The 27,996-nt window shown below is 41.1% G+C and overlaps 1 protein-coding gene across 6 annotated transcripts; it reads right to left on the bottom strand.

Annotated features, from left to right (window-relative positions):
* per2 (period circadian clock 2) lies at positions 1-27,996 on the bottom strand. 6 transcript variants are annotated; one of them, XM_069197360.1, is made up of 24 exons: positions 27,821-27,996; positions 18,996-19,469; positions 16,759-16,857; positions 16,356-16,510; positions 15,868-15,989; positions 15,344-15,545; positions 14,866-14,917; positions 14,066-14,208; positions 13,717-13,795; positions 13,149-13,255; positions 12,850-13,003; positions 12,566-12,674; positions 12,277-12,408; positions 11,819-11,924; positions 11,548-11,710; positions 10,789-10,916; positions 9,837-10,040; positions 7,426-7,680; positions 6,017-6,843; positions 5,410-5,577; positions 3,423-3,609; positions 2,560-2,761; positions 2,070-2,220; positions 1-1,707 (listed from the first exon to the last, which is right to left on the bottom strand). In XM_069197360.1, exons 2-24 carry the CDS (start codon positions 19,358-19,360, stop codon positions 1,504-1,506), a joined length of 4,314 nt encoding a protein of 1,437 aa, XP_069053461.1. In that variant the 5' UTR covers positions 19,361-19,469; positions 27,821-27,996; the 3' UTR covers positions 1-1,503. The 6 variants fall into 6 exon arrangements, with proteins under 6 accessions (XP_069053461.1, XP_069053463.1, XP_069053462.1 ...); XM_069197362.1 differs by having other exon boundaries at positions 9,837-10,037; XM_069197361.1 differs by lacking the exon at positions 27,821-27,996 and adding an exon at positions 27,221-27,463.

Below are 27,996 nucleotides of genomic sequence, written 5' to 3'. Positions count from 1 at the left end.
TTAAGTGAAATGTTTATTACAGTACTGTGTGAACAGTCTGTCTCACAACACAAGACAAGTCTTTTTTTCCCATTTTCTACAAAAGTAAGACAGTAATAAAACATACCACTCATTGGTACAGGGGCAAACAGATAAGACAGTAAAAATAGAAAACAGAAGTTTGACTGGAAATTTACATTGACATCAAGAAATAGTTTTAGAGTGCTGACATTGTCCACAATCATTAAAAGTCTATTTTTGTATGTGCAGTAAAGTCCATGAAGGCTACCACTACAGTAACTGAAATGGCTGTTAATTTTCTGCTATGCCATTCTGATTTAGAAGATCCTTCTAGTCAACCTTGTTGGATAGTTATTTTCTTTTCAAAGTAATAAACAGCTGTCGTGCTCTCTGGGTCCAACCAACATACTAATGAGGGCAACATGTTTTCAATAGTTTGCTAATTTTTGTTAATTAAAACTTTTCAGTTTCAGAGGAGATTCACATATTGAACAACTTGCCTTAAAGTTCAGAAGGTTCTCTCAAACCCTCTTCAAGCTCAGTGACTGGTCTTTGGGTAAATGGCTACTTGTGCTAACTGTTGTATAATGCATCTTAGATCTGTAAAACCTGTGAAAATAATCACTAGTTGAATTTCGGTGACCTAGGCTCAGTGACAGCCAATCCTTACACACAATTAAATACAGAATATCCCCTCATTTGGCCTGAAGCTACAAAAATAAAATAAAAATATTTCTTCTTAGAGCATTCTTTTGGTCTAACTACTCAGTGTCAAAATAAAATATGTACATAACTCTTTTTTGTCATACGTCAAGTATGACACCAATTTTGTGTGCAGTTATAAAAAAATAGGTGATCCCAATCAGAATCATTTTACATCTTGAAAACATAACTCCATTTCCTATGATATTCAGTGTATTGAGATTATCTTACATTTTAAAAAAAGCTCTTGCCCTCATCAGCTAAAAAGATTCATTTTCCTTCCAGTATAAAAACACTAGAACTTTTGCCACAACCAAACTAACAAATCCAAGTGCAATCTTTTCAAATGGTCACTTAGGATAGCTCACTCGACACTAGGACGCCTCAGCTCCCGAAGGAACATCTTCTGCATGTAGTTCTTAAAATGTGACCTATGTGACGTGAGTAACACAATTAAATATTTTTTTATTTAAATATAAAAAATATATAAAAAAAGATTAAAAAACACAGCTCAGATAAAATTCCAGTCCATTCAAACTGTGTTAATGAGCAAAACGGACTTTACAACAGAAACAAAAGTGGATCCAGGAGAGAGGAGGAGAAAAATGCCACAGATTAATAAGTGCTGATATGTTCGACAAAAATAAGTATGTCAGTGACAACACTGTTGCCATATAAATGTTTAAGCACAGTCTTTTTACAGAATTCCAATTCAGTACAGACAACTGAATTCAATACACAGTATCCATCAGGAATGTTTTCCAAAAAGCCCAAGCTTGTGTCAATGGAATGGCTGATGTTTTACACGGATGGTTTCTCCTCTTTTGCCAGGTAGCAGTCAGTCTTTGTAGAGCAGCTCTCTTCTGCTGGTATTTGCTCTTCGCTGCCTTTACTCAAGGCTTTTAAATGATTGTCCTCGCCAGGGTCAACCATGGCTTCAAGTTCAATGTCGGGCATGTCCACCTCAAATAAGGCTGATGCTCCATCTTCACAGCAAACACATTCCTTAAGTAATAACACAAAGAACATAGTGATTTGAAAAGGAACAACACCAGATCAATGGAGGTAAACACAAAGAAGGCTCTGTTTGAGGCACAACAATCACTACACAAATCATGGACCGCAGCAGTGTTGATAAAGGAGAGACAACGGGAAAGCACTTCAGAATGAGGTGGGAATAGATGCAGGTCAGGAAAGGGTTTGGATTCAATGGTTACAGTCAGCCATATCTCACAGCATTACATTTATTTATGTGCAATACTGCTGCTGCTCAAACCATTTAGATGTCTAACACAATAACAGATTGTCCAGAGGCCCCCGCTCTGTCCCTCATGTTAAAAGTCAAAATTCGATTTCAGGAATCTTACCGTGACATCGATAGCCTTAGGCAAGCCACCCTTCTTCATCCAGGGGTGAACTTCCAACAGCTCTTTTCTCTGCTCTTCCGTGAACCTGGGCTGCCTTTTCTGCATCTGCTTCAACTTCTCCCGGTCTTCTTTGAGAACGGTCTGCAAATCCCTGAAGATTACAGAACAGACCTGTAACACCAGTGTATCAGAGTGGTTCCAATATAAGCCAAGGCGTACTCCACTGGCTACTCATCTGTCAAGAACACTTATCAGTGTACCCAAGCCCAAGTTGCCTCATTTCCAAAACCATTGTTGTGCAATTTCTATGATTGAAAGGACCTTCTGTGCCTTTGGGTATAAGAGAATCCAAGAACATACAAACTGCCCCGACACATGAACCAAATTATATATCAGGCTGCTTCTGTGGTTGTAAAGCTGACATGCAGTAATGCAACACAAACAGGGAGAAGACGTACTGTAGTACTGGTGTTAACCTTGGCGCACTCACCTCGAGGGAATCTGATAGGTCATCATAACCTTCTCATCTGCATTGGCCATCATCAGCCAGATAGGTTCCTGCAGGACGTATTTTATGAGGTGGTCGCTTTCTTCCAGCTCCATGCCCCCTTCCCCCTTCTTCGTTTTGTGGTCGTTCTCCGAAGAGTCAATGCTTCCAAAGTACTTGCTGGTGTTACTCGTTTGGCTGCTCCCTTAATGGAAAGAACAGGACTGGCTCGAACTTGAATTGATCCACATTCAATTATCAGCTGATTAGGTGCAAGTTAAAGCTACGCTCAGAAGTACGTTGTGGTTCCCCCCCCCAACGACAGACATTGAATCCTAATTTAAATCATTATAGTCCCAGATATTTTAGTGCCTTAAATTAAGTAAATCAAGTATTCTTGTAAGACACTCAGACTCTTGTTTCACTATGTTTCAGAAATAAGGTTAATTAACAACAAACTGCATTTTATAAGTAATAACAATTACAATCCAACAATGGAAATCACAGAGAGATCTGCATATCACTGATGACATTAGAGAATTAATGTAACCGATCAATTACAGTCTGACTTTTCACAGATTCCGTGCGAATCAGTACAATTGTACTGAATGATACAAATAAAGATGATGTTCGCATTCATCTGTAGTAACTGTAATCACAGCAGCTCAGCAACATAAGAGAAACTAGACAAGAGATTCAACACAATGTCACTGTAATTAACGAGTCAGCCAACAACAGCTGTGCTGTAATTACAGCTTCCAAACTGCCTGATACAGGCTCACTTCTTGCACCAATAAGACGTTCTTAGCCCTTTCTGTCAAAGGGTGGCAGCTTTCAGAAGGCAGCGACAGGCTGCCTCTGCTCACCTGTGCCGCTGGCCGACGTGCTGCAGCCGTTGGATCCGGAGCCCAGTGACCCCGAGGTGGCGGACCCGCCGCAGCCTGAAGTTGCCGAGCCTGTCCCGGAGCGCGAGTCCTCCTGCAGCAGGATGTCCAGCAGGTCGCTGGAGGTGGAGTGGGCGTCGCTGTTCGGCCCATCCCCGGGCGACCCGACCTGCGAGACAAGAGCCCACCGCGCTGTCACCACCCAGCCGGCGCTGTACACGTCGCTGCATCGCGAGTTACACTGCATTGTCTCCTCTCCTTGTGTGCTTATTTATTTTCCTACTGTAACGCGCTTTGAGAAGCCACTTTAAAAGGCACTATATATTATTCGGAGCCGTGGTAGCTCAGACAGCAAGGGCATCTGGCTCCTGACTGGAAGGTCCCGGGTTCAATCCCAGGTAGGGTCAAGCGGCGTAGCTCGCTCTAATTCCTTCCAGACGGCTCCCAGGTCCACTCAGCCTGCTTTCTAAACGAGTACCGGGGGTAATGGGCCAGCCGGACCGTGATGCTGACCACATCACCTCCACCTCCAGTGTCGGATGGTCGAGAAAAACAGTGGCCCTTGCCCCCATTCCCCCATGGGCCTTTATGGCCTGAAAAGGGACCTATATATTATTTATTATATCAAAGTACAGGTAATGGCAATCAACACACAGTGAAAGAAAAAAAACATTCTACTAATGCACTACTACGTGCATTTCTACTAATGTCACTGAACTCTGCCTATGGCTACAAAGGGTAAAAAGTACAGAACACTTTTTTAATAACTCGTGTTGATTACAGATTGACTCAATATAAAGTAATTCCCATAAAAGGGAAGAAGAGGAGGCAAAAGGTATAATTCAGAAGCCAGGAGAGTGGTGTTAATTCTAATAAATGTTGCCTTTTTTCTTTTCCTTTTTACATGGAATAAATCTTTACCCGTTTCTTTGCTGCCTTTTAAAATGGTTTGTTAGGGGGCAAAGACCCTCTAATAACCATGAAATAACCACACTAATAGGAGATCACTTTATAGGAATGCAGATAGGATTAAATGATTCACAAAAATCGTTGATGCAATGCATCAGTGTCATTGATACCACTTAATTTCCTAGAATAAACCTTTTTAGGTACTCCAACTCCCAGCATGCAATTTCAACAAATTCAATGTATTTTTCAAAGACTCGATAACTGAAAATACTGAATTAAAAAATTAAATCATTTGGTATGAGATGTTTTTGTGTTCATGTACGATTAATTACAACGTCTGTGCTGCCTTTTGAGATCTCATACGTTTTATTGCATGTCAAATGTGTATGAAAACTGGAGTTAATCTTATTTTAAAATTTCTCTGCAGATTAGGAAAGATGTAATGTTTCTTTCAAACAACAAGAAGCAGAAGCCAAGTTTCTCATTTTCACAAAAAGAAAATGGTGTCTGCCTTGAGAAATTTGAGATTTAAAGAATGTTTTCAAGGCTACTCTGTCCAACTAGTTAGATAAGGTTCCTTGTGTGAGAAATTTCCAAAAAGAATAACAGCACTGAATAGTCCCAAGATTAAAAATAGAATAATGCTGGATGAAAACAAAAAAAAAAGTTGTGACTTGCACTGCAGAAATGTGAAATATATCAAACAAATTATTTATTTCTTTAAAAAGTTGTCTTTCAAAACCTTAAAAATATCTCTTAAATACACTGTAAAGTTTCGCAGTGCCCAAGTAGATATCAATTGTGTTTCAATTTAAGTGCTGATTAATTTGTTATGGGTAAAAAGAGCAATTTCCAAATACCACAAAAACCTCAAGAAATACCAGGATATACATGTTTTGGTACATCATCCCAAACATGTTAGTTTCCACTGTTGTTTTCACTTCACATAGATAACCAAATAAGAAACAATGAAAATGGAGACAAAAGTTTAGCAAGACCAATAACTAAAGGAATTCAATCCTATTAGTTTATTGCCCACGTTGTTGCGATATTGGCCTACCTCAGTGTTGCAACAACCTCTATACCACACTTTATTCCAAACGAGATTCTCTTCTGACTTTAACATCAATAAACTGAGTGTATCCTTGGAAATAAAGGCTCTTGAGGTAAGAGGTATATTGGCTGATGCTCCATACGAGTTTACTAGACCAGGAAGACTGAGGGACAGCTAAAAGGTGTAAGGACACATTGATTAACATGAGTTTTCTAAACAATTAACTACTTTAACATGGAATAACTATAACTTTATTTAGTCATCTAAATGAGCAACATGGATTCCATGATGCTTACAAAGATAAAAAACACCCACTCCTGCAGCTGTTAAGTGACTAAATCAAGCTGCAGATCAAGATAATCAACTGTTCTATTTTTTGCAAACTATCATTAGATATCACCCAATGTACCAAAGCTTAGGAAGCACAAGTCCTTCTTAAAAGGAAATGTAAAAAACAACAACAACCCTGTTTGCATTTTGTCATGCAAAAAAACAGAAGAACTCATGTTATACTGAAACACCTGCAGCTTCCGCGTGTTTAAAGGAAGCTGCTGGAGGCGGAGGTTTCAGAAACGCAAGCAAAGCGCGGGAAAGGCAGGCCGACGGTACGTACGGGCTGAGGCTCCTCGTCAGGCTGGGCCGTGCTGGACGCTGCCCCCTTGTCTCCGGCGTTGTCCGCTCTCTCCACCGAGCGGGGGGCCTCCTCCAGCTGCAGCAGGTTGAGCTGCAGGGGGGAGCTGCACCGCGACTGGAACAGCGGCGGGGAGGCGGGGTCCCGCGCCCCCGCCGACTGGGGGGTGGACGAGCGCGACGGGCCCTCCCGCGGCTCGGCGGCAGCGGGGGTCTTCGGAGCCTCCGGCGGGACGCCGTAATGGAACGGCTGCCCCGGGAACGGGGGCTGCACGGGGAAGGGGTTCTGGGGGGCGAACTGGGACGGGCCTGGAAAGGCCGAGTGGGCGGGGAACGACGTCTGTTCGGGGTAAAGGGGCTGGCAGGCGGAGCCGCTCATCTGCGGGAACACGTAGTTGGGCAGCACAAATGCCACCATGGGAGTGACCAGAGGGGTGGGGTAGGCAGGGGGCTGCACTGGGCAGCGGATGTCCTGGGTATTCTGGCCGTCCCCGAAGCCGGACATGGCCGGGTCAGCGCCCGGGGGCACGGCCCCCCCAGCGGGAAAGACCTGCATCGGGTAGGCAGGCATCACCGTCGGGAAGGGCATGGCAGGGAAGGTGGACTGAGACGTGTCCGAAGGGGACCAGGAGGTGTGGTTGAGGCCCACCAGAGGGGGCCTGTGGGGCTGTTTCCTGTGGGAGGCGGTGCTGTCTGACGACTCCTGCTGTTTGATCCGTTTGGACTTCGTCTTCTTATTCTTCCCACTTTTCTTAGCGGCGGCCTCAGCGCCGCGCCCACCTTGCCTGGCCACACGTGGACCAGGAACTCCTGAAGTCAGAAAAGTACAGAAAACACTCAAACTAAACACGTTGAACTGCTTGCAAAACGTATTTTCTTAAGCAGTTTTACGTATGTACAGTAATCCGTATAAGGGGATGTAAAAAATGCAGGAACTCAAATGTTTTACGACATCAACATTGCTTCTGTAGTAGTGTTTGTGCAGCTTGCAGTTCAAAAATTTTGCTCTGTTTTCAAATGTATTCAGTTCCTTCTTTGGAGGATTGACACAGACAGTTTTTGTGTAATAAAACGCCCTTCGGTGTGGAGATCTTTACACTCATTAGGGCAAATTAACAGAGAGCAGTGCTGTATAGTTATGCAGACCACGTTAAACTACCCAACTGTTTTCCAGGTCTGGGACAACCTTCCGGTTTCCTATCTAACAGTCTGATACATTTTACATTAACTTGAAAACCTGATATTAAAGGCACTATGGCAAAACTGCCTATGGGTGAAAAACTAAAAGTGTCCTTTAAACATCCCTCTAGTATTTAGCACAAACAAAAACAGTAAAATGGCCATTTGGATTGTCTGTTCTGCGGGAAAACGGCACGGGGCAGTGCGTTTTACCTTCTGAACGCTTGTTTTTCTCTTGCAGGTGGAAGCCGCAGGTGGACTCCACAGTGGCCGCCCCGCGCAGCTCCCTGAACCGGCTGAGAAAGGCCTGCTCTTCCTTCTGGGTGTGTGCTGCCAGGACCTGCTTCGTCAGGCCCAGCTTCTTGTAGGTCTCCTTCTCCTGGCTCAGTGGCGATACCGTACTGGCAGCCGGAGCTGGGGGCTGGCTCTCGGCAGCATCAGCGCCATTGGGACCGTCCTCAATTATTTCTGAGACAGTGAGATATGACATCCTGGATTTATTCCGAGCTCCACAAAATTCCATTGCTGTCTTTATATTCAGCATATCATCCTTAGATTTGGCAATTCAACTCTACTTGCTAATCAATTAATTCAACATAATCAAAGTTATGCTTTTAATTATTAACTGTTAAAAGTCTGGCAGATTTCTTTATTACATGTTTTCTTCTGTCTGATGCCGAGGAGCTTTATGTTATAGTACAATAAGCCTTCCACTAAAACAAAATAGCAGTTGAAGCAGTTGTAGGTCTGCTTTAACACACCGGATAAATAGATCAGCCTAAAGCTCATGTAAGCAAACTTTTAGAACAATAAGAAAAACATTTAGTTTACCAGCATGCTCCGAAGAGTAAAAAAACATACAGTATTCAAAACGTCACATGATCAATATTAGATCTGATTAGTCCCTCCCTGCATGTATATTTAAATTGGAACTATTTGGCAAACCATGTTCTTTTTTAAATAGTAGTTTATGTTCATAATCAAAACATAATTTATGTGTTAATAACCTACAGGTAGTGGACAAAAATAGGAAGAATCTGGGTAAATGAGGGTCGCCAAGTACTTCTCCACAGTTGTGGTTCATGTATTAAGCTAAAAACATTCCTGTATGCTTAGGTTCATGTATAGAACTGACCTTGTTCCCTGTAATTATGACTAGCATGGCTGCAAGGGGAGACTTTGAAAGAGGGGTAATTGCTGGGGAATGCTTGGTAGGAACTTCAGTGTCCAAGGCAGCTCAAACGCTGCCGTTTCAGAAGCAATGGTGTCTAATGCGATGTCAGTATGGAACCCCAAAGAAAACATAACATAACATTTTAACATCACTTTATTAGCCCCTATACAATTTCTTGCATTAGGAATTCGTCTTTTCGCATATCCTAGCTTGCTCTCCATGAGACACACAGGCAGGGAGAGAAGCTTGGGGTCAGAGCGCAGGGTTAGCCATTGTACAGCGCCCCTTGAGCAGTTGGGGTTAGGGGCCTTGCTCAGGGGCCCAACGGAGTAGGATTCCTCTGCCGGCTGCGAGATTTGAACCGGCAACCTTCCAGCCACAGGCACAGATCCTTAGCCACAGAGCCACCGCTCTGCCCCTTTTTTTAACACTTTTTTTTAAAAGACATCAGCAGCAAAGGGCAACAAAGCAATATCCATGGATTAATTTGAAGCGCAAGGCGAAACAGGCGAGCCACTGCAGATCAGTTAGCTGCAGATTTCAATCTGGGGTACAAGCAGCCAGTTTCGTCAGGAACAGCTCCACAGAGCGGGACACCAGCGCAAGCTTGGGAGCCCAGTAGTACACAGAGCACAGGCGACAAAATTCAGAGCCGTGTGATCCTTCTCTCCTTCACCATGTTCTCAATGTATGGGTGCACGTATCCCACCATCCTCAAGAGCGCTACAGCTCTGAGCGCTTGGCCCCAATGGTGACGCGTTCTGGGGGTGATCATCTTCACCCCATTTTGCAGCACCTCTTTCCTGCTGGGGGGGGTGCCTTCCGGGATAACAATGACTCCCAACCATGGAGCATGTGTGGTCCCCCAAAGATTCGATGGGCGTGACTTATGTTGTCCACATATCATGGCATTCTTAGCCACCAGAACCCAGTCGAGCATTTATGGGATATTTTGGTAAACAGCTTTATCTGGCTCCATCAAACTAGGCGAGAGCTGATTGACTTTCTGGTGGCAGAATGGTGCCGCGTCCCACCTGCAGAATACCACAGGCTCCTAGACTCTATGCCACATCGCATACAGCCATACTAGCTACACGTTGCCCCTGCTAAGGGACATTACACTGGTGTTTTTGTCCACTACTTGTAACTCTCTCTATAAGGATTATATTTCAAGTTGTACGGACTTGAAAGTGGCTAGCATCAGTTCAGCCAAACTGAAGTGGGAAATAATAACAAAATATCATATTGGGATGCTTCACTTTCATTCAGGGACCGGTAAGACAACCCAAGTAAGAAACAGCTGTAACACTAACAGCATACACTGAAGTCTCAAACAGCACTACTGTCCAGAAAGAAATTGACTGTACATCACTGAAGACTGAATGACGTTTCAAATGCAATAAATAAATTTGTATCTTAAAAACCAAAAAGGCTATGGTGAGGTCTGTACCAGATTCAGGTTGTGGTTTCTTGTCCCCAACGTGAACAATAGTGCTACTGTAGCTGCACTGGCTGGTAATGGACACAACACTCTCAGCCTTGCTCGGGAGAGCAAGTGGGGTCAGTGAAGCGCCAACAACCGCTGCCGTAGCCGTTTTCTTGGGCGCCTTCAGGGAAGGGAGACCAGCTTGAGCCTCTAACACTGGGGGGGCTGCTGAAGCAGAAAAATCATCCATGACTTCAAGTATCCAGGTAGAGAATGTATAGCACACTCTGAGAAGCACACGTCTCGTAACAATATGTAAATCGCCCTTCTTTAGAACCGCAACACTAAAATCTGTCATAGGACTAAAATATTTTTTGTACACTGCACTTAACTGAAAATATTTTCCATTGTGCGTGAAGCTTTTTTATCTTTGTCTCTGCATTTCTTTTAATTAAAATGCAAAATGGAAAATTAAACTGCATAATCTTTGTTTAACACTGGTTATGCTTTTCAAAGATCATAAAACCCTCCCCCCACACAAAAAAATAACCTTTCTGCTGCTAATCTGTACATACCCATGGGTGGGTAATTTTAGAAAAGATGCCAACACGTCTAACACATTCAAAACTATTTACAAAACTTTTAAAATAAGAAAACAATATTGTTTTCCTTATTATTTCTATCATATGCATAATTGGAGAGATCCAAAACTAAACTGGATTTTGAATTGACATCTGGCAGAGATTATTCTGTTTAAACTAAACAAATCAAACCAAAAACTGATCACTGCGCGTTTGGCTACAAATATTAAAAGAAAGTACCACCACCTCTAGGTACTAATTCTTTACTAATTTCACAGTTGATATACACCAGACAGGAAAAAAACAGTTAAACCTAAGTTCAGTAATGTAGCAAAAATTCAATTTCATCCTAAGACTTTGTCATTGATTAGGAATTATGGAAAAAAAGTACAAACCTTCTGAAACTTGCATGTTGTCATCCGCAACTTTCTGTTTATCATCATCGGAGTTGGATGATGTGGTGTTAGAAGAGGATTCACATTTCCTCTTAACTGTGATGGGGATGTTACAGCTCTCTAGATACCTTTAGGCAACAAAGCAAAGTAGAAAACCTTAATGTTTTTTGCTGTGCTGTGCCAAACACCAGAACCCACTTTAAGCCCCTGAAAATTTATTAAACTACAAACGAAAAAATAGTTAAAAAGTCTAAAGGAAGCAATTAAACAGCTATCATTCAGCACTATATTGGGAGATAATCCCATTTACTGGACTGCAGTGCTGTTTTCTTTTTTAATCGACCTGTTTTTAAGGTCTTCACAAAAACAGTTTCAAGCCAATGGGGAAATACATATATACAAGAATAATCCCACCTCTCCCCTATTTTATTTCTTTACTTTTCTCCCTTTCCCCAGTCACATTCTCACCCACCTCCTCCCTTTACCCAAGCAGTGCTTTCCTTGTAGTAACACCAGATTGTTAAAAACTGTGCAGTGCAAAAACACCAGACTAGGCCTCCTTCGATTCACGATGATTAGAAACTTTATGCAAGGAGGATGTCACTGCCAATACAGTTATTGTACACTAAAGCAATTAAAAACCAGTTGTACATAAACTAACAGACGTTCAATTACAACATTCTATGCAAGACGAGACTAAATTACGCTTTTGCTTCGGAAGGTTTGTTCAACACTTTATCATTGCTTTCTTTTACTTACCTGATAACACTGTCCAGGCAACTCATCTGCTGGTATGAATACACAGTCTGATCTTTGTAGCTTAGTTCTTCATGAGCTGATGTTTTATCATCAAGGTTCACATTTTCTTTCCCAGTGATCACAGGAGAATCTTTGGCTCTTGTGTTCACGCTCTTTGCAGATTCTGCTTTAAACCAAAAAGAGGTCAGTCGTGTCAAAAACAAAGCTACACAGCCAGAGATTTAGAAAATGTCTGCTGATGACATGCATGGAGCAAAAGGAAGGGACTCACCACCAGAGGCTCTCTTGCCCTCTGGTTTTGCTGTAGACGTGATGAACACTTGCTGCCCTTGATTCTTCAGCATCTGCACACCCTTACAAATCTCTTGGAACGTTCGCTGCGAGACAAAAAAAAGGATGAAGGAAGTAATGTAGCACAGGTACAACATGCTGATTGTGTTTGTGCAACACAGGCTTGCGCTTGAATCAGTTTTAAGCTGCAAAAAAAACATGTAGTGCACAAACACAATCAGGTGCACGGAAAAAACAACAACAATGAAAGACAGAGAGTAGTTTGTGTGACTTTCAACTGACACTGACAAAATACCTAAGTATATCTGTAGTACACAACCGCATAAGCCACTGAAGTACAATGCATGTCTTTTTTTTAAATAAATGTAACACAGAAGTGCCCAGTGCACCATGTGTTAAGTGCGGCGCACGGTGTATACTGTTTCTGAGCAGACTTACAGGCTTCAGCTTGCATGAGTCTTCATTGGCATTCCCGTTGCTTTCACTCGAAGACGCCACACTCATTATGTGCTCATGTGAACCATTGCTTCCTAAGCTTCCATAGCCACTGGAACCATTATTGTGGACAGGCTTAAAAAAAGACAGTAATTCATTAAAATTCTTCATTAAGAAAAACAAACTTGCGTCCATTTTATTTCCCCTAAAGCAAAACAGTGCTGAACGTGTTAATTTTTCCCGAAGTCAATTTTGAAGCTCCGTTTTACAATGCAAAGCGTTTCAGACGCACCTGGAGCAGAAGTCGGTGAATCTGTTCTGTAATCTCCTGAATGTCTGAATCAACGATTTTGCCCTCCGTAAATGCAGGGGCTGCAAACACATCCTCGTTGACAGGGCCTCTGTTTTAAAACAAAAAGAAATCAAGAAGACTCTCAAAGCTTTGAAACGAATGACGAACAATGTAATTCTTAAAGAGAAGCTTGACTTAATATGAATAGAGCTGGATTGTGTTACTGATATGGAAAGAGAGCTGCAGCATGAACAGGGAAAAGAAAGTCAGGGCGGTAGACGTACGTTCTGACTTTATGTCTCCCAATAACGAAGGACACCTTCCTGCTCCAGGGATTCACAAAGCTTGACCAGCTGGTGTCGAGTGTCACATATTCTCCATTTCGAGCACAAAACCGGATTGAAGAGTGATCAAAGGGCTGGCCAGCATATTGCAGGACTTTAATAGAGAAAAGAACGACAACAGTGAGATTCTCAGTTTGGATGCATCACAACTCTTTTTTTTTTCCAAAATCAAACCTGCAGCAGCCCCTGAACAATCAACAACTGGGGTTCACAAACTCTTATCTTAAGAACGAACTTACTTTTTCTGTGAATGGCTAACATCAGTGGACGATCATTGGGGTGCAGATGTAGCAGAACTGGTGTACCAATCAAATCTTGAGGCAGATACCCCAAGAGAGGAACAGCTCTGATAAAGATAAACAACAGTATTTTTTTTTAATTTTATATTGTCTTTTAACAAATCTGAAGGGTTTGCTTACATTTTTGTCATTGTGAACGAACAGGTGTCCAATAAGATAAGCAGATATATGCATACGAGTGGACTGTGAAAACTGCGAATCATGAAACAATTAAATTTAGTGAACGCAGAAATGGGACCTCAGGGAAGTTTCTCCTATGGGCAATAAACCAGAGGGCACTAAATCATATCGAATGCCAAACTTTGTGTCCATGATGGAGGCTTGCATGGAAGTAAATGGAACAAAACTGCAAGGACCCATTCAGCATCCAGTGCTGCCATTTATGCGAAACTGCATGGTCCTATATAGAAGTATACTAAACTTTACAGGTTCCAGTTTTCATTAACTTCCAGTTTCATTCATTTGTCAGTGAAAGATGACAAACAATTAAAAAAAACAATCCTCCCACCTCTCATCCACATCCTGAAACACACAGCTTGGGGTGTGAGTAGTGGTAAATATCCTTTTATCGGTTGGAATTCTGGGTGCTGTAATGCAAATAAAAAATACCAAGACATAAAACACAATAATCATACTACGTAGCCTTCCAAATGACAAATTATACTCTTTTTATCCAAGCAATTGAGTGTACGGCCATGAAGGACCACGCTCCTGGGAATTTCAAGAAAAACTGACTTCTGTCGTACCTTAAAGTTTAGAATTGACTAGCAAATTTCAAAGACAGATTCTTCACATTCTGTCCACAATGGAACTCTATTATATTCTCGATGTCTGTGCGTGCTGCTCTGGTAGTTTACCTTCATAGCCAGAGTGAACCCTTTCAGCGAGCAGCAGGCAGCAGAACTGGTCCTCTGTGTGTTCCGTGTCCTGGACTTTCATGAGGTATGGAGTCATGCGGAAAGGGTAGTAGTGTATGTCCCCGTCTCGCTCCCTGCCCCCGCTGTGAGACACGCAGCGCACAGTAAGACCACACAGCCGAACCACGCACACAGCACAAGGCAAGGATGCCAGAAATAAAGGCAGCAAGAAAATAAACATTTCCGGCAAATAAACGACCACTGATTATTTTATCTTGGGATTTTTAAATGGCTGTTCTGGTTTATTTTAATGCATGGGAGAAAATATGTCCTGTACACTGCTAGATTATTTTATTAATGAAAAATGACACTTAAAATCTTACCCGTCTTTCACTACGTTTTAGCTCATGTTTCACAATACACATAAGTGAAAAAAGCAGTAACTCAGAGCTCTTAAACACTTTTAATAAAGTAAAACAAGCTGGGCAAAGTCAAAAGTGATGGAACAGGACTTTCCCTTCACTACGGAAACACGATGTAATTACTTCATTTTCCATCAGGTGGCACAAACGAGCCACCGCTTTTTTACAATTAACACTAAAAGAGGCTAAAAGAATGGGATTCTGTAAAGCACAAAGTACTCAGATTTGTACAACTGACAGGAAGCAGTGATTTTAAAGAACTGTAAAGTAAACGAATCAGAAAGTCTTAGAAAACAAAAGTGATTTAAAGTGCACGATTAAGATTCAAACAATGCAATGATAAAAGAAAAAAATGGTTTTGGTTTAAGATTAACGCACCTTATGCGGCAGAAAAAAGACTTTTCTTGTACACAGTCTGAAGGAGAGGATTCTGAAAAAATAAAAACAGAATAATGAAAATGCATGCATTTATTTTTCAATCTGCATCCACAAATCTATCTTTTAGAAGCAAAAGGCAATATTATTACACAAATTAAATTTGCGTAGAAAACTCAGATAGCAGCAGTATTGAAACAACGGAACAAGTAAAGGTTTATTCCATGCTGAAACGAGCAGAAAAGAAACCCCCCCCACACCTGAAGAAGGCTGCATAGCCGAAATGTCATGTTTCTTTTCTTCTCTTCAGCATGGAACAAACCTATTACTTGTTCCTTTGCAGCCTACGCATGCTGATGCAGCTCCCTACCTGTGTTTAAACAAGGGACCAGTTCAGGAACACACGGATGCTTCCTCACTGTGAACAGAGCCCTAATTCTACATGGTTTAAGAAGAGCTGCGACGTCTCTGAACATGTTACCTGCACCAGTGCACATACTCCATGAGGGCAGTCGGTAGGGAGTAGTGAAGCTGTAGAACACGCTCACATCCTGCGGGGTGAGGAACTCCACGAATTTGGTGTTTCTGAAGACGTCTCTTTTACAGTTCAGGATGGAGGCGGCCTGGTCAGAGATGTAAACAATCTTCCCCGTGATCAGAGAAACTGCCACTGCAAAGATGTCCTGTTTGAGAAAGAAAACAGAGGTTCCGTACTACAATGAAGTCAACTTCTTTTATTTCACTATGCACTATAGCACACACGACAGGAAACAAGGATCAACTCAGAAATGTGATCCAATCATTAATTTACTAGTTAGCTGCGCAACAGGCTTTTAGAACACTACACAGCATTACAACTGTCACAAATAACAGTTATCAATTTTATGTTAATAAGACCCCCTAATTGTAAATGATGCTACATTATTCACAGCATATGTATGAAAAAAACACTATTTGTGAAACGGGGAGTTCCACAGATATTTCCTTATAGTACAGCATGCTTACAGTGTTTTTCAATGTGTACTCCGAAGTAATGCTGTCTATCTCTTCAATTGTGTAAGAGGAAACATCAAGGCCTGACGGCTGGCTGTCATTTATCATAAGCAGTTGGTAGTACTCTTCATTGGCTGCCAACACAGACACAAAACTTGTTTTACTTGGAGAAAATGCACACGTTCCCATATATTAATCATGGATCCTTTGCTAATTTCGGAATTCTAAAAAAGCACAGGTATTCAAGCACTTGCACAATAGGTACTAATTGTTCTAACGAATTAGAACACAATTACATATATATTATTTCAACCCTTTACGCTAGCATCTAAGGCTAGCTCCCATTCAAACCCGGCAGCATGTTAAAATCCATGGTGCTGCACACTGCTGTGCCACATTCATATTACTGCACATCCAATCTTAAAGTTCAGTCAAATTGAGCATACATAGTTCAGCGCTACTTGCGGAAATATCATGAAAATGCATTGCAAGCCTTTTACCTTTGACCTGTTTGACACAACGCAGCGCGTACTTCAGGGTGCTCAGTGTGCTGGACTTTCCCTTGCTTCTATTCTCTGGAGGGAGGTGCACTTTGAGCTCTTTAAGCGTCTTGATCAACTCTTTCTGGGTCTTGGCTTTGGCAGACTGTTCGCTACTGCAAGGTACAATTCAGAGAAAGGCATGGTAACTAGAGCGAGGCTATTTGCGCTGTAATTCAGATTCCTCACGCGAAAGAAATGCAGAACCGTAAACAAAAGGAAATAAACAGAAAATGTACACTGGGGATTATGAAACGCAAACAAAATATGAAGACTGCATAAACCACTAGCAGACATAACCAAACTTCTAGACAATCTGCAACCTCACATGAACTCTTCCTTCATAACCTTCAGAAACACTCACCTGCAGCCACTTGTGGAGGGGTTGTCAGGCTCCGAACTGGCACTGAGGAGACTGAAGGCATTTGAACTGCTGGGCGGAGATGGACTCTGAGAGTTCGAACTACGAAGACAAAATGAGGACATTCTTATTAACTACACAAAGCATTGCATGTTGGCACAATGGCAGCTTAATACACCACAAAGCACATTTCAGTAGACAGAATTACAGAGCATTTCTCTTCGTAGATTTAAGAAACAACGATTGGCAGACATCTTCAAAGCACTTAAGAGTACCTGAAGGGCAGTTTTAAGGATATGTGGGTAGTGCTAGAGAAAAGTATCAAGACCTTTGTAAACATGTAGTTGAGCCTGACCTAAGATAACAAAAGCACTGAGGCACCTTAATGATGCCATCCATGAAGACTACACTATTTGCTAATAGACTCAAGAGATTATAATAATTTCTGTGTGTGTCCACTATGAACTGTAAATCCCCGCTTTTCTGGACCATAGCCCTGGTCATCCAGATTAAGTATTAAGAAATAGAAGTGCTATAAACAGCAACCATCTATTTGCAGTACACTACTTAGCAGTTAGCAGAGCTATTTAGCCATGCAAGCAGCTTATTTTAGAAAGCAACTTCACAAATAATCCATAACAAGAACAAAACATCTAAAAATAACTACCTTTGCTTTTCTTAAATACACTGTAAGCTAATATTATAGTGTTTATCTGAGGATATTAATGATAGAACAACTGTAGAAGATTTGCAAGTGGGTAAAAGTCTGAACAGGCTCAGAATGACACAGTTCCATACATATTGTCTAGGGTATGTATTGTTCATCAGAGCTTTGTGGGCCCCTGAGGTTTCTCAAAGACCACCCAAAGGGTCCCTAGAAACAGATAGTGGGCAAAATCACACAGCTAAGACAGCATTTACAGGGGACCTGACATTTCCAAATACAGTACATATACAGGGACTCCTTGAAAAGGTTTAGCCAGCCTATGATCAGAAATTCTTCAGGACATGAAAACATTCTGAAGGGAAGTGAAAACCTGTGCACATTATTACAGTCTCCTACTTCTCTCCAGAATTAAAATTCAACTGATTATTTTTGCACAGCTAGAAGGACAAGCACACGCCTGTTCAGCCCCTGTGTTTTAGATTTTGAAAAGTAACTTGGAGAGCAATACTGGTCTTACTACATACAAACTGACGTCTTAATACACCCATACCACACACTAAAGGCTTTCGCTGAAGGATGGGACGCGTGACGTCAACATGTGAAGAACATCAATGGGTGTGTGCTCAGCTGGTGTTTCGCCAAGTATGTTCTACGGGCAACAAATCCAAATATTGTTTCACCGCTGCACATCAGAACATGTAGTAGGAAGGGCCAACAATTAATTTAGTGCAACTGCAGCATGGGCGTCCTATGATTACTCATATACACAAAGCAGTCTGTTTCTATGGGAACGGACTGTGGTTCACAATAGGAAAATTATTTTCCAATTTTTTTTGCAGGAAGTGTTGACAGAAGACAGGAATATGATTATACCCAGCCACACAGGCCTACTGCTCATGATTCTGAAAGGGTCTTCTCTTTTTGTTGAGCTCTGGCTCCTTCACTGTACAAACTGTAGATTTTAGATTATAAAGATGTAAATTTTATATCAATTCGTCTAGTATCTAGACAGTCTCGCCTTAATGACAAAGCTAATACTGCAAAAATACTTCACACACCTTAAAAAAAGGCAAAAACACTGAAAATAAACTATATAAGAAAAAATATGATATATAAACTATATAAGCACAAGAATTTAAATTTTTAAAAAGGATGTCCAGAATTAGATTTTCACAATTTAATTACCAATGTTTGGCCTCCTAACAAAACAGCAAAATGGGAGCATTTTCAATGTTTCATAGAAAGCACACAAAATTGGATATTTACAGTAAAAAAAAATGAATGCCTTTTTTGTTAAGCAAGAGGCTCAAGAAATAACTGAAAGATTGAGGCCTTCCTACAAACCAAATCAAAATTCACACAAAACAATAGGCCTGTTAAGAAGATTTTGCTCATTTACGTCTCAGAAATTGGATCATACTGGTAGTGACACTGCAGAGTGAGAAGGAAGCCCAGCGTTAGCTGAACTTCACCGCAAGTGGCGTCGTCCTGTTTCACACACTCCGCGCCACTTGTGAAGAGTGCAGCCAGCCCCGCTTTAGCGCCGGCGCGAGACGGGAGTCAGAGCGGGCACCTCTTGTGGCTCTCCGACGACTCCAGGAGGGCGGAGTCCTTCCCGTGGCCGTGGGAGCTCCCCGGCGACTCGTGGCCGTGGGAGTCGTTGGCGCTGGAGCCGCTGCTCTTCATCTCCACGTCCTCGTGCAGGGCGTGCGGGTCCCGCCGGGGGGAGGCCCGCTGGTCCCGGCTGCTGTCGCTGCCGTCGGAGTGGAGGGCCAGCTCCGCGTCCCGCCGGCCCGCGTCCGCAAAGCCGCTCATCCTGTGTCGCGGCGGGGCGGGCGAGCGGCCCGGCGCGTCGTCTCCGTAGGAGAAGCGCGGGCTGGCGGTCTGCTCCTCTAAGGTGGAGTACAGGTACCTCCCGGTACCCTGATCTTCAGACATCGGGTTCTGCAAAGGGCGGATTCCGCACGAAATTAAATCATCCCATCTCCCTTCTTGCGGTGTGCCGGCGAGAAACTCAGAAGGCTGTTGGTAAGCAGGAAATCGAGTCCTGGGCAAAAAAGAAACAATACATTATAAATCAGTCAGAAAGACTAATACACTGGTTGCATATGTTTAAGACTTTCATCCCAAAGGATCCCAAAGCACTTTACATTGAGGAAGCAACCCACTTTATACTCCAGAGAAGGGCAGTAGCCCCCTTATATGCTTTATTAAAGGTATTACCTTTACCAACCTCAGGAAAGCATTCCTCTGCTGTATTGTGATGAACAAAAAAATCGAAATGAGGCTGAATAAAACTGCAACATATCCTAACTTTATACGAACATTCATCTGAGGGAAATGGATGCGAGTCTAAATTGCCATTTTAAGAATAAAATACAGACTGTGCTGTCTAGGTTTGAAGTTCTCGGTCAACTGCAGCGCAGAGCACCTTGCGTTAAAATCATAGCCAACAGGTCGCAAAAAAGGCTCAACCAGAAAACCAATGATTGGCAAGAAAAATAAACACTTCTGGTAAATATATGGTTTCACAATTTGTTGACAATTATAAAGACCACCTTCAGTTAAAGCCAAAAGCCAGCACAAGCCAGCAATGCTTTATCTTCAAAGAAAGATCAGTGAACGGTTTATTCTACCTGTCTCTCTGTGCCCTTTACCGGAGCCGCTAGGTTCAAAGACTAGACAGAATAATTTTAACTTGCTTTCTTTTGTATCTGTGTACTTATTTTCAAATTAATCTGTCTGAAACAAAAAGGTCACAGTAGTATGGAGAACTGAAGGCCTTGTACTCCACAAGGGGATTCCAGGCTTGTTGATGAGGAGTATAAAGAAAAGCCAGTAAAACTACATAGGAAAATAAATATATCCCAACATAAAGTAAAGCTCACAGAAGCCACTTGAAACATACTGTACAGTAGCAATTGGACAGTTATTTAAATTTGGGTTAGTAATATGTGCTACTGTACAACATATTAAGAGTGATTAGCAGCTGTTTACTTCAGCACTAAATACGATGGCAAGATTACTGTATCTACAAATAGAAACAGGCTTCGTTGCAATTTGAAAACAAGCTTACAGTAGGTCACAGGTTTACAGAAGTACTCCAGCCAGTTAGATGGGAATAAAGTTGGGGAAAATCCTCAAGTTGAGGCTATGTTTAACGTGAACTAAAAAAAGCATTAACTAAAAATACCCAAGTATTTTTAGAGACACATTGAAAACTGCAAGGAGACAAGACTTAATACTTGGGAACATTACGTCCTGCACAAATATCCATGTGGCTGCACACCAAGACTGTAGAGGTAAAATGCAAACAGCACACAGGCCAGCGAAATTGAATTCACTTCAGTTTACTCAACTTGATAACCGCTGCTTCATTGTTCTGCAAACTCAATCTCTGGTACAAAGTCAAAAGTGGCATATGGAAAAAGTTCAAGAGGCATTCTGAGGTCACACACAGAAAGGCTATACTGAGCATCAAACCATGGAGCTCATTCGTGGAGATCTGCTGCAAACCTGACACGTCACAGTCAGTCGTCACTAGCTTGTTGAAAATGACTCAGCTGCTTAACCATGTGGTTGTCTGCCGTGGGCGAAGGTGTAATTGAATAGCCTTCTGCAAAACTCCTTTTTGTTTCAAAGCCCTAATAACCAATATATGCACACTTCTAGCCCACTGTACACTAAATTGCACATACCAAATCCCCTCCCCAGAAAAGATGAGACAATGGCAGAAATAATTCAAATTATATAAATCTATATAATAATTGTGTAGTTTGTTCGATTCACAGTACCTACACTGTTTCAATATACCATCTCTCCTACCACAGGTGAAACTACTGGCTTTATTCACATCTTCACCTTCTAATGAGTAAACAGCCTCACCAAAAGGGCAACATAGCACTGTGCGAGGAACATATATACACTAATACTGAACGCACATCTGTACTCAATTAGTGAGATGACACATACCTTCTATTAAAAATATGAATAAAGTGACCTGCGCAGATTGAATTCGGGCGATATTCAAGAGAAGCCATTTCATTAAGTGAAGACTCCACTCCATGCCAAGTTTTGACTATGAGCAGCAGCACTGCTTTGTAAGATCAGAAGTTTCCTGTGGCAATGGAAAGACATGACTTAAAGTTCCTCTAACATCATTATGACAGTCAGCTGTTTGAATGTTCCCAGTTTAATCCAATCAGAGCCAGCGAGTTTCCTGTGCAAGCTGCAGCACAACATCCCTTTTTGCACGTATTACATTTGTTAGGGTTTTTTTGCTATCACATCCTTAGTACTGAATAAAACCAATTTACATCTAACAAATTTAACAGACATCAATATTTTCTCATTTCAAAAATAATTCTGAATTATTCAAACATTTTAAAAAAAATCTATATATTTGTACTACAGTTACTTTAAAATGTGACCTGGGAGACAACATATACATCATATTTCACGGTTTAATCTTTTACGCAGCCATAAGAACAGTAAGACATTTATCTGTGGGAATAGTCTTTTCGTATGAGACCTACGAAAACAATCATCTGTATCACCACTTTCTGGAAACACCACCTTCACCAAAGGCATTTTTCTCACTATGATTTTGTGCCCAAAATGGGAAGCAATGATTCAGAATAGGACTTCTCATCTCTCACATTACATGTACAAAAAAAGCTAATTGCTGACTTTAGCTGCGATACGTGTGAATGACGTCCTAATGTTACTGCAACAAGCTGCAGTGTCTACAAACACCTCCCAAGGAACTGAGAAAATGTTTCTATTTCCAGAGAATTTTCATCACAAAAAAAAAAACCATCCAAAAAAGTTCAGATTTGTCTTGGCCTGACATTGGTCTGGTTTTTGTATTAAATGGAATTAAATTCTGAGAAATTAAAAATCTTTGCCTCTTACTCCTGCTACCATCAGGCTATACACCAAAGAACTAAATACCTTCCGAATGAAAACAAAATACTCTTAATTCAGCTAAAGCTCCCATAGTATCACAATAAAAATCTATTTATTATTAAATCAATAAATTTTAAATCAATCAGGTTAGAAAAAACAAAGGTTCCCTAACTTAATCTTTCTAGGGATGTAGTACAGAAGGTTTTCTTGGTCTCTTAAGTGGATTAATATTGGGGGACCCTACATTTTTTCAGTGGGTTTCCTCTGGTTGGACAGTTTAACTGGCATATCTAAACTGCCCCTGCATGCCCTGTTAATAATCAGAAGCTACCAGGACAGACTGCAGATTACTAGTCTCCTAAGAATGTGCCACTTTCTAATAATGGATTAATGAAAAAGACCCCAGAAAAAAACAGTAACCTGGTCTGAAGAAAGCTTGCCAAAATGCTGAATGTCTTGAAAATCAGCACATTGCTGAGTAAGACGCTTATTATCTTTCCTATAAATACTGGAAAAACAAATTATAAATGAGGACACACTGATTTAACATGATTTTACTGTAAGTCATTATTTTTGAGGAACAGGTTATTTGATGCTCTCTCGACTGTACCTATATTGTAGTTAGTACTTTTGTAATGTCTCCTGGAAATGTTTTAATGTATCCTGTAAAGGTAAAGTATACTATTTTTGAGGTGTACTTTTAATTTGATTAAACTCAGGCTTCTTATCCCCCCCCACCAAGAGTTTCATAACACAGTATTGTATTCAAGACATTTATATAATTCAAAAGTACAAAACTAAACTGAAGGCTCCATTTATATAATATGTTACATAATTTCAGTGGATACAGATAAGAACCCAACTTGCTTTTAGCACGAATGCGTAGCTACATACACAAAATAAGAAAATAAATATCATATTCATTTTCGCAATGCTGTCTGTACAAGGCACCAATGATGGGTAGGCTATTTATACTCATATAACTTGAACCTTCCTCTGAGATCTGGCCCAAGGCTCCAAACCAACAATTACTTTCGACGTTTACTTGTAGAGAAATGCACAGCACCTCCTCTGGATTCTGGAAAACCACCTGAAACGAGTTTCCATGCATTCGCCAGGCTAGGCCACTTTACCGGAAGTGAAAATATAAATGAATAGACTGTACAAGAGAAATTGCTTTTGCCTCTCCCCCGCTATTTGTAATATGATTCGAGAGTGGGTGGTGCACATCTGTACATCACGATGAAAATAATCATTACAATAACCCCTGGCAGGCCTGTGTGTGCGTCATCACTGCCAATGGCGCACTGAGCTTGCTCCTTCACTTCACTGTCAAACACAAGTGCCCAACAGGCTTCCTGCATGACTGGGTGTCCCCTCATGACAACCCACTTGTGACCCCTTCAGAAAAGGTGCACAATTTTAAAACAAAAACCCGCTTTTTTATTCAGATTCTGGCTCATTTTCCATTTTGAGTAGGTTTTCTAGCCCATCCTCCGTAGTTCCCAATTGTAGGACTCAACAATTTCTGTACATAAGTGTCTGTGGTACATTTATAATAATAACAATAATAACAATAATAGCTTACACTTATATATCACTTTTCTGGACACTCCACTCAAAATGCTTTACAGGTAATGGGGACTCCCCTCCACCACCACCAATGTGCAGCCCCACCTGCATGATTAAGGTACTATAATAGGCTTAAACTTCTTAGATCTTCAGTCAGTCTCTGTTGCCATCTCCTAAATTTACTCCAAGAGCCAAAGAAGAAAACTGATGGCCCCATCCTTACACAAAACGTGCCATAGTCTTAAGCTCTGAATGTGTCTCAAAGATGATCTGTAACGGCGCACTCCTACTGACGGTCACTTTCCCCGCAACCATTTTCCAGTCTATTTCAACACACAACCCAGATGATACATCTATTTATGGCACACGCTCTTTGTAAACCAATCAATATTACTCTTTCCATACAAAACAATAAAAAGTTCTGCTTGAAACAGAATGCAATTTAAATTTTTGCTCTATCACAAGGACAACCAAACACTTTCTTCTGCATTAAAATTCCTTTAAGGTTCTTGGATTTACCTACTTCCCTCTAAGCAAGTCAATTTCCTTCACAAATCAAAAAAAAAAAACACTGGTCCAGTTTCATAGCAATCTCACCTCACCAATGTCCAAACTCTTCAATGAACTAAGTTTAAACTAGCTTGTCTCATACCTTTACTAATTATTGTAGGTTAATAGCAAGAAACAAAAGATACAAACCAAGCATTGTGACTAAAATATGCCATCCTCAAAGAATACATTCAAATTTACAAGTACTGCAATACATTTTTTCTTTGCCATTCCTTCACACAATACCATGATGGGACTCCCAACAGGTGGTTCACACGTTTAATTTTGCTGTTTGTTTTCTTCTGTATGCTTGATGTGTTTACAGTGTGTCAGTGGAAAAGTATAATATCTAAGGTCAGCAAAGTCCAATAATTTTACATTCTAGAACAGGCTAATATGATCTGCATGCAAACCCCTGTTTTTTTAATTCCATTTGTGACTCCAAAAGATCATCTTATGAATTGAGTGAAGATTCTGCTCTTCGTCAGTTTTTCCAGTCAAACCAAACAGTTAGACTCATGAAATGAGCCTTTTCCTATCAAGCTGCCCTTCAGTAACACTTACATCTTCAGCTTTCCCCCCACCAGCAGATACAGGCAGCAGATAAGCTTCAATATGAAGTTCAATACAATCTAAAAACTGAATGCAACATCTATAATAAGTACTTTCCGCATGGTATTGTATTCAAATAATTGAAGATAGTTTAGCCTTGGCTTTTCAATACAAAAAAAAAACTTTCCTTCAAGTAGCAGCAGATCAGGACAGAGTGTGAAGCAGCATTTAAGTCCCTTAAATCTCAACTTGAAGGCTGTGGGTTCAAATCTTGGGTCTACCCCTTGAGCAAGGAGCTTGTCTTAAATTGCTTCAGTAAAATGCTCTGCTATATGAATGTGGACAGATTTGGTCTCATCCATTTAAGCTAATTATAATAATTCCACTTTCCCTTTAAACTAATAAAAATGTAATGAAGTTTGATTAAACCGAGAACTGCATTTGATCTTGTGCTACTACAACATGTGGAGGACTTCAACTTGTCTTATATTATATGAATTATTTATAAAAGCATGATTGAAAATTAAGGGCAGATATAAAACCCCTCTCATTTGATATGCAAATTAAAAGCCACCCAAGTATACAATCCACAGTATACTAAAACTGGACATTCATCAACAAACGACCTACACGAAACATGTTCATATCATTTTTATTTCTGATATTAATCACATTTCTACCTGGATATACAACCTTAAATGAATATGAAGATTCAACTTGTTTTGCAATCACAATAAATTATACATGTTTAAAAGGAGAAAATACAAACGTACCCTTTTCACTTTACCAAGATCGGGTAAACTGTAATGAACTTTGTAAAACTAGCTAGATAGAACCAGCTGTACTCAATATGCTTCAGCAGTTCTCCTTTATCATGCAATTAGGGTTCAAAGATTTATTTGCCTGGCACAGAGGCTGTTCAGAAAATTATAGATAAGGAGGGTTTTAAAACCTGATAGAAAATGAAGATTGATTTCAAGGTTGGGAAATCATTTCATTTCGAGTTTCATTATTCCCAGATAATAAACTTAAACCTTTTTTGTAATTCTGACAATTGATCATCTAAATCCATAGATGTACAGTAGTATCCACAGGTAGCCCACACACCCACAAAAATGTTACATCAATAAAGAAATATGGAAATATGCTGTAACACAACCAAACCATCTCAAAAACAATGAACATAATGTTTAAAATTCCTTACAACTCAGATATCCATGCAACAGGTCTGACTGGCAACTCAGCATACTGTATACAATATAGAGGCACAGCTCAGTAAAGCCAGCTTAAGGTATTTAGGGCATATAATGTAGGAGAAACTATCATGCTGTATGTCTAATAACCTGTTTTCAGTGGGACAATGGGCTGTAGGGATATCGCATGAAGCAGACCAATGCAGCTAACCCTTAACAATCTCTTAAAACCGGCATATTCAATAAACGGACTAATAAATATTAAGGAGTGTATATTTGTGTCATCTAACATGTCGAGACAAACAAGGGTGAAAACGGAACGAAAGCAGAATATATCGCAAACAAAAAACTGCGAAATCTCTGTCAGTTGATTTGGAATGGTTGCACATTCAGGATTACACAGCTTTGTTGAATTACACCCACGCATAAGGCATTAGTTCGCTTTCCATTTGAAAATTAGGAAGAAAAAAAAAAGATTTTCTCCCTATCACGCGTCTAGTCAGCAACTGGCTACACTAGCCTACATCCTCCTGTCGCAACTGACCCAGATAGCGCCACCAAAAACTTGCTCTTAAATACCCCAACCCTTACAGAGAGCACACTGCACAGGTATACCCCAGACGAGTCATTTCACACACCAAACTATATATTACTGTATCAGTCGAATGAGCGAATTAACTTGTTAACAGGGGTATTCGTTCTAATCGGAAATGCAATAATGGTAGAAACGATGTCGTCATTTTAAGTGCAAGAATAACACTATATTACAATCAAAATACTTTTTATTTACAGCCTATGAGCCTCCATGGGTCACGAAAATATATCACTTCAAACGAATACAAGTATACTGGTCGCCACACTGGAGTGGACCTAATATCCTGGCTATGATAGTAAACCGGCTTGATATGATACCGAGTGAAGCTCTGAAAGCATCTTTTTCCAGCTCCATGTTAGTTTTCCCCCTTTCAATCTTTAATATATATGACCCATCATTAAGAAATAAGATGTGATAATAAATACTTGCCTTCTTCACTTAAAAACGACAAGCTCACGACCGGCAGGGTCTGCACTGACTGTAGCAAAGTTGCACGGCTGGTAACTGGATCAGCGAGGTCAAACCCGAGAGACAGGACTGCAGATAAACTCTCTGAGCGCCTGCAGCTCTGTCAGCCTCCGCGATGAGGCAACTTACTCGCGTCCCCCAGCTCTTTCCGTGCAGGAAAATGAACCAACACGACTATGTACAGTAGGCAGGGCAGGTGCTGTCAAGCAAGTGCTACTCCAGTGACCCACCGCAATCCCAGAGGAGGAAAAAAACGTTGACCCACCGGTGGTACGCTTACATAACAGACCCCCTATTTAAAATAAAAAAAATTAAGTCGCTAAATAAATCAGCGCGGCGAACAATTCTCATCTGAGAGAATGCAATACATGCAATAACAGACTGGGAAGAGCAGGCAAACTTTAGAGCACCGAATCACTCTTCATTTCATTCAAGCTAACAGAATCTCCAATCCAAAAGCGTGTCACCCATTCCCTAGTGTTACACAACCAGCTAGCGGGCGGTCTAGCACAGTAACACGGATAACTCTTCAGCCGCAAGAGCACATAAGCAAAGACAAACCTTGCGCGTAAAAAAAACGGGGCTCAGCTCGTTGCTCTCGTTGCTCTCCTGTGTTTGGTTTTACGGCAGGTAGCCTCCCGTTTGTGTCCTCAGGAACATTTGCTGCGCTCCAGTTTCTGAGTCTCGCTCGGCTCCACAGCTGCCCCGAAAACCTGGAGTGGCAAACGTGACCTCAA

The sequence above is a fragment of the Lepisosteus oculatus genome, chromosome 13 (assembly GCF_040954835.1).
Source record: "Lepisosteus oculatus isolate fLepOcu1 chromosome 13, fLepOcu1.hap2, whole genome shotgun sequence".
Taxonomy (NCBI): Eukaryota; Metazoa; Chordata; class Actinopteri; order Semionotiformes; family Lepisosteidae; genus Lepisosteus; species Lepisosteus oculatus.
Note: the sequence above shows the minus strand (reverse complement) of the source record. Positions and strands in the feature narration are given on the sequence as shown.